Consider the following 7,585-nt stretch of genomic DNA (forward strand, 5'->3'; position numbering starts at 1 on the left):
GATGGGGAAGTATGTAAATTGAGGGGAATTAAATGAGCTTGTTTTGTAGGAAGTGAGGGGAGAGGAATAAAAGGAAGTGAGGGGGATTGATAGGAGGGGAGGTAAGAGATATTAGTGGAAGGGAAGTAGGTGAGTTGAGGGGAAGTGGAGGGGTTAGTACAGGAATATTATGGAGGGGTAGTAGGAAAAATGATTAGAAGTGGTACAGGAAGTTAGATAGAAAGGTGGACGCGGAGATGAGGATTAATTAAGAAAGGGAAAAAAGAACTGACGGGAAATGGGGGGCGGGTAAGTAAAGGAAGTGAAGGGGTAAAAGGAAAGTAGTTTTTTTTAATTTTCGACTTGTTTGCAACATTTCACTTACAGTAAGGCAATAGTCAAATAAGGTTAAAAAAAATAATTATCAGAATAAACAAAAAACAAAATTGAACGTCCAGACATCGAATAAAGAACAATTGTAGTCAGTGGTATATATATACTATATGGTGAAAAATAATATGTGTCATTAAAAAAAAAGTTTCGTCTTATGCAGCACTTAATATTTGCTTGACACACGACATACAGGCATCTTGCCAGGTGACATTGAAAAGAAGATGCCTCACTTCAGTCATCAGCAGACAATAATGTCTGCTCGCTGGGGCCCAAGCAATAATACCCATTGTATAGGATAAAATTTAATTTTTTAATATCTTAGAAAAGACAATCTTTCACCATAAGTTTGCTTGAATATTATTTTTCAAAGTTATTTGATTAAATAATAAAATCTTTACAAAGAAATGATCAAAGTTATTATTCAGTTGCATATCTTCTTAAAAATAAATATATTGTCGAAATGCAATTGAGGTGAAAAATTTGTTTTCCAAGTTATTAAAAAAATAAAGTTCTGTCCCATACGCCATGCCTTCGTGTAAAATCGAACAATATCTTTGATTTAAGCCTAGATCGCCCAGATCAGTCAAAAATATTATAAGCTGATGTCCTGGTTGCGGCATCTCACTAGCGAACCTATAATAAGTTCCAAGAACTAAGAAAATGTCATTAGTTAAAACAAGATTGAGATATTGATCTCTATTATTAACCAATTCTATTTTTTAGTTTTTGGAACTTATTACAAGTTCGCCAGAGAGATGCCGCATCTAGGATTAAAATGTCTTTCGCCCTAGATGCGGCACCTCACTTGCGAAACTATAATAAACTCTAATGAGTAAAGAAATACCATTAGATAAAAAGAGAAGTATATACAGCCATCTCTTTTCACCTAATAGCATTCTTGTTTTGGCTCCTTATTACAGGTTTGCTAGTGAGGTATAGCATCTAGTTTTATAAAATCAGGGGTGGGGTTCCGATGCCCTCTAACTTAGTTGATCGGATCTCTCTTCCTATCGCAGGAAATAGTCCTTTTTATTTAAGAGCGGAAGCTTAGGCGCCGCCATGACACTTAGCGGGCATTTAAAAATTTCGGTCATATTTTTGGTAAAATGTACACTGTCGTACCTAATTTTAATGTAAAAGTGAATGAAATTATGTGCCAGGTGCTGAATTATTGCATAAAAAGATGGGAAAAAATACCATTTGGCAGTTAAAAAGGTGGTTAAAATGCAGAAAATAATGTACTAAAGGAAAAAAGCAGCAACTTATTGACCGGTATGTGGAATACAGGTTATGTTTATACTGCGTACAGTGTAATGCTTCAACAGTGAAAAAATAGTGTTTTGCATAAAAGTGAAATAATTTTAATAATTACAAAATATGAAAAGGTTGATAAAGCATGTTTAATGAAATGCAGTTGAAAATGAATTGATATCTATCATTATAGGTGGGTTGTCAGTTTTCAAATTCATCTAGCTTTCAAATTACTGAAATAAATGCAAATGCGATTTTTTTAGTTTGAACTTTTTTCTCAGAAAATTCGTACAATAAAAGAAATATGAATAGACAATGTGAAAAAATTGTTTGTAATAAATACGTGAAACTGAAAAAAGTGAAAATATTTTTTTATTCCTGTTTTTATATAGTACCAGTTTTTAAATCAGGGTGACCGCTTGACAGGGAAGGTCGGAATTTTTTGTAACAGACGAGAAATATGTCAGTAAATTCATTTTTTGACTGGAAATTTCAGAAATTTTGAGGAAAAAATATATCTAATCACTTAAAATATTACGAATGTCGTATCACACGATAATTTACAATAAGCTCAATTAAGAATTAAAAAAAAATGTTTATTATTATTATATAATATATAATATTATATAATAATTTATTTTAAAGCGTGAATCTGCAATGTAAAGAATTTTAAAATGCAGGTTTGAAAGACTTGAAATAATTAATAATCCAGAGGGTTTGAATTTGTAATGAAAATAAGTTAAAATTAATAGAATGCAATGAGCAAATGCAAGTATCCTTGTTTACATCCTTCATGTTTGAAAAATACTCGTCTTTGCGCGCACATAACCTCACCCACATGTCACTTTTACTGAATTTCGCGCAATTTTTAATTTGCTTTTTAAGTGAACCATCGGGAATGTCACCCTTTCGATATATTAAACAGGGTTTTGGAAATATAATAAAATAATAAGTACATTCCAAGTAAGACTTGGACCGACTGTCACTTTTGCACTTTCCAAAACAGTACCTCTTGTGCGCACCAACCTTTTTTCTTTTCAATGGATTTTCTCCTGGTCTATTAGACATTTCTTTTTTGGGAAACTCACATGGAAGTGCTATATATCTTTAGTGCTTGCGCAATGTCGTTTTCTTAAATGAAAAGGTCTATTAGACGGATATGTTTGATCGTTTTGAAAACGACCGATTGGAACTATCTCTTTTTATCTTATGTGTCAGAAAGAGAGGAGCAGCATTCGGTGACAAGAACTCCTTACTTCTCGATTGTCGACTCACTTTTCTCTTTATGACATATATGATATAAAAAGAATATTGCAGTCGATCCTTTTCAAAACAATCGTACATTTCCGTCTAATTTCATGCGATAAGAAGAGAGATCCGATCAACTAGATTAGAGGGCATCGGAATCCCTTCCCAGATACAGTGAAATCAAAGATATATGGTGAAGTCTCCTCTATTTCAAGTCGCCCCTATTTTAAGTCTCCTGTACACGGCTATTTCAAATTGCACAGTTCTTTCGTCTCCCACCACGGTTCCTGTATGCTCTCCTCCGGGTCAGTGGCTGACCAATTAAAAAAAAGAGGCCCGAAGAGCGGGAAGACCTTGTTGGTTTGAATTGAGGATATTAGCATTTCCTCGGAATGCAGACAACTTTTTCCTGAAAATATTCTAAACGTAAAAGTCAATAATAAATGTACGAATCGTAATATTTTTCAAGCGTATAATCTAATTTCTCAGTCATGTTCCATGCGTTTGCCGACTGACGACCTTTCAGTATCACGAAATAGAATTTAATATCTAGAATTCCAGGTTAGTGGCAATCTAACCTCAAATTTCGGACAGTTGCTTGCATTTCGTGAAACAGAAAAGTCTTCAACCAATTAAAGCCTTGGCGGACCGAAGGAACCGAAAGGAGCCTGTACAAAGTACCCTTAAAGACCCCACTGACTCCACCTTCGGTTTCTTCTTAAAAAAACTCAAAAAAAAAACCCAGCAAGATCAACTTTCAAATTGTTGAAATTTCGATTCTACGCTTGTCTGCGCTCCTATGTCAAGCAGTATGCTAAAATTCCAGCCATTTCCACCTATCCTTCCATTACCGCGATGTAATGCGACAAAACTCATTATTCCTCGAGATATTCGAGTCGTTTTTTGATTCTATTACATTGATTTTTACTTGGCAAATTGTCTGCGTTGCCCTAGAAGTTATAGGAATTACTAACCTGAAATTCGGGTATATTTATATTTATTGATTTCAAATGGACAATGAAACTCACTTGACAAAAATAACCTAAAGGCCGCGGTAGAGGTGGGGCTTCTCCAATCTTGAAATAAAAAAATCCTCACGTTTCAAGACCTCGGAAATAGGAGATATTTCACTGAAATATCTTTGGGTGAATATCGCAACTCATCCATTAATTAAAAACAAGCTTTCCCTGGCGGACGAAAGGAACCGGATGAACCGAATGGAGCCCTCTATAAGGTACACGTAAAGACCCCATTGGGTCCCCATTCGGTTCCTTTTTAAAAATCTCAAAAAAACAGCAAAATCAAGTTTTAAATGGTTAAAATTCGGATTCTACATTAAAATTCCCTATAGAAGGTCACCGAATAATCGCAATAGTTTTTTTTTGCAACGGTAAAAAATAAAAAAAAATAAGACGTTGCAAAAAAAATATTGGGATTATTCCGTGTCCTTCTATAGGGAATTTTAACGTAGAATCCGAATTTCAACAATTTAAAAGTTGATTTTGCCATCTTTTCGAGTTTTTTAGAAAGGAATCGAACGGGTACTCAATGGGGTCCTTACGAGTACTTTGTAGACTGTAGAGGCTCTCTTCGGTCCGTCAGGGTTCGTATAAAGTACCCTTGTGCCTTTGATTAAAGATTTTTGGAAGTCATTTAATTAAATAATAAAACCGATTTATTTTGGTAACGATTTTATTATTTAATTTAATATCTTTGAAAATATAAAAATAAAGTTATTGATTAAAATGGTTTTTTTTAAGTTGTCAAAAAAAGTAAAATATCGTTCCGTGCAAATGGTTTTATCGCATGACCCTCAGCATGCAGACATCATGCCAGATGACGTCAAGTCTTTAAATACCTAATGTCACATACAGGTTCTATACCATTCTGTATAGAACTTTATTGTGTGTTTTTGTATTTGTGTGGCATATTGCCCGTGGAGCGTGAGACTGTATTGTGCTGTTGTTATACAAAAACTTTCTACTTTTATCATTTATTTAAGAATTTTTCAAATGTAGACCAGCTTCATAAATAGAAAAATTGTCAATTTGAAAATATCTACTGTGTCATTAGTGCTTCGACGAATCTAGTGGCGATATTTTTAGATATTTCGTTTTACAGCGACATTTCCCAATAACACGTAAGTTGTCAATATATGATTGGAGTAAGGCTAATTTTTCAAAACATTCAAATAAATTATTTATAACATTCCCTTTTTCGAACATTTTAAGACATTTAACTACATCTTAATTAGATTTTCTTGCCTTTGAGGTGACATAACCTCATTTTTTCGTTTGACAGTATCCACGAAATTTCTCTTAATTTCAGAAATTGAAATTTTTTAAAGTTAAATTCCACATTTGTTGGATCAAGTTTTTGAAAGAATTGGTTCAATAGTTATCATTTAATGAAAAAATATGCGAAGAATGGCTCTGTCTTGAATATTGTGTAACGAAATTGAATTCAAATGTAAAAATACTTGTTTACAGTTTTGGAGTGTAAACACAGGTGGAAGAATTTAAATGATGCTTATTCGAAACTAAAGAAACGTGTAATATCTTACCGAAAAGAAATGGACATACGGAGATGCGATGAGCTTCATAAAATTCGAGTAAGTACAATATAAATGAAATTATTCAATTTTAAACAATTTTGAGAAATATTACGTCAAAATAACATAAAAACTTTTTTTCTCTTCATAATAATAATAAAAAGAGTTAAAATAATAATAAACGAGATAAAGAACTAGGCCCTTATTTAATTTGATTTTCAATTTAATCACAAATAATTTAAATCTTTTAAAATATGTTTGGTGTCGAAATTAGATCTGTTTTTATTTTTAATTTATTTAATAAACGACATGGAACGGGAATTTTTTCAGGAATTATAATTCGAATTTAGAAAAAAGGTGTTTAAAAAATCTGATCCAAGTCAAAGTTCTTCACAATTTAAAAGTTCCTTCAAAATTCTAGAAAAAGAGATTACTTCAAGTAGTTTTTAGAGCAGAAGTAGTTTTTCATAAAAGAAATATTTCTAAATTATAATAAAAAATTTGGTTACATTCGTTGCGATTTTATTTTTTTTTTGTTAAAAATTGAACTACTTGTGGTTAAATGCTATTTTTTATTGAGGTTATATTAATTTTCTTCACTGAAAATTAATCTCTATTCAAAAATATAACTACTTTGTTGAATATAATTGTTTTTAACTGAAAATTTAACTATCAGAATAGAAAATTTAACGATTTTTCTTGAGAATCCTTTTTTTTTTAATTTTAAGATTTAGATTTATAAAGGAAAATTCAACTATTCTTTTTTTATTGAAAATTTATATTTTTGAATAAAAATTCCTACTTTTTATTTAAGAATTTAATTATTTGTTTGAAAATTCGCTTTTTTTGTAGAAAAAATGATCTTTTTGATAAAAATAATTTTTTTGGTAGGTGAAAAATTCTATTCTATTTGAAGATTCATCACTTTTCAGTTGAAATTTCATCAGTTTAGTTGAAAATTAATTTCTTTTACCAAAGTTTCAAAATTTAATGAGTTAAAAATTCAAAAACTTTGATGAAAATTTGTCTTTTTTAACTGAAAATTTAACTATTTCGTTGAAAATTTACGTATTTTCTTTAAAAATTTACTTTTTTTTGTAGGAAATGATATCTTTCTTTGAAAGTTAATCTCTTTGTTTAAAAATGTTCTCTTCGTTTAAAAATTCAAGTTTTCTCGTTAAATATTTATCTTTGCGGTTGAAAATTCATCTCTTTTTAAAAATGTAATTACTTTGTTGTAAATAAATTTCTTAATGAAAAAATTAAATATTCCAATAGAAAATTTAACGATTTTGTTGAAAATCCTTTTCTTTTTAATGTTAAGAATTAGATTTATAAAGGAAAATTCTACTATTCTATTTTTGATTGAAAATTTATATTTTTTAAATGAACATTCGACCATTTAGTTGAAAATTCTTATTTTTTATTTTAAAATTTTACTATTTGTCTGAAAATTTGTGTACTTTGTGGAAAGTTCGCCTTTTTTGTAGAAAAATGATTTTTTTTTATTAAAAATTAATCTTTTTGGTAGATAAAAAATTCTATTCTAGTTGAAGATTCATAATTTCAGATTAAAATTCATCAGTTTGGTTCTAAATTGATTTTTTCTTTTGAAATGTGAACTATTTGATTTTTGTTTTAAAATTGATCTTTTCTAGTTTAAAATTACAAAATTTGTATGAAAATTTGCTTATTTTTATTGAAAATTTAACTATTTGGTTGAAAATTCGAATACGTTAAAAAATCGACATTTTTGGAATAAAATTATCTTTTGTTTTAAAGTTAATCGGTTTGTTCAAACATTTTTCTTTTCGGTTAAAAATTCAAGTATTCTTGTTAATTATTTATCATTTTAGTTTAAAATTAATTTTTAAAAAATGTAATTGCTTTCTTGAAAATCGATTTTTAACAAAAAATTTTAATATTCCAATAGAAAATTTAACTACTTTGTTGAAAATCCGCTTTTTTTTAATTTTAAGAATTATATTGATAACGGAAAATTCAACCATTCTATTTTTGTTTGAAAAATTATATTTTTTGAATGAAAATTCAACCATTTGTTTGAAAATTCTTATTTTTTATTTAAAAATTGAACTATTTGTTTGAAAATTTGTGTACTTTGTGGAAAACCCTCCTTTTTTCATGTTAAGAATTTGATTTATA

General features: G+C 29.7%; 1 protein-coding gene across 1 annotated transcript in view; it reads left to right on the forward strand.

Annotated features, from left to right (window-relative positions):
* Positions 1-4,786: 4,786 nt before the first annotated feature.
* LOC117173366 overlaps positions 4,787-7,585 on the forward strand; it is a 21,015-nt gene continuing 18,216 nt past the window's right edge. Inside the window, exons 1-2 of the mRNA XM_033361884.1 lie at positions 4,787-5,011; positions 5,361-5,482. Coding sequence (XP_033217775.1) covers positions 5,463-5,482 — 20 coding nt within the window. The 5' untranslated portion in view covers positions 4,787-5,011; positions 5,361-5,462. The remainder of the gene's footprint in view (positions 5,012-5,360; positions 5,483-7,585) is intronic.

The sequence above is a fragment of the Belonocnema kinseyi genome, chromosome 5 (assembly GCF_010883055.1).
Source record: "Belonocnema kinseyi isolate 2016_QV_RU_SX_M_011 chromosome 5, B_treatae_v1, whole genome shotgun sequence".
NCBI classification, from domain to species: Eukaryota; Metazoa; Arthropoda; class Insecta; order Hymenoptera; family Cynipidae; genus Belonocnema; species Belonocnema kinseyi.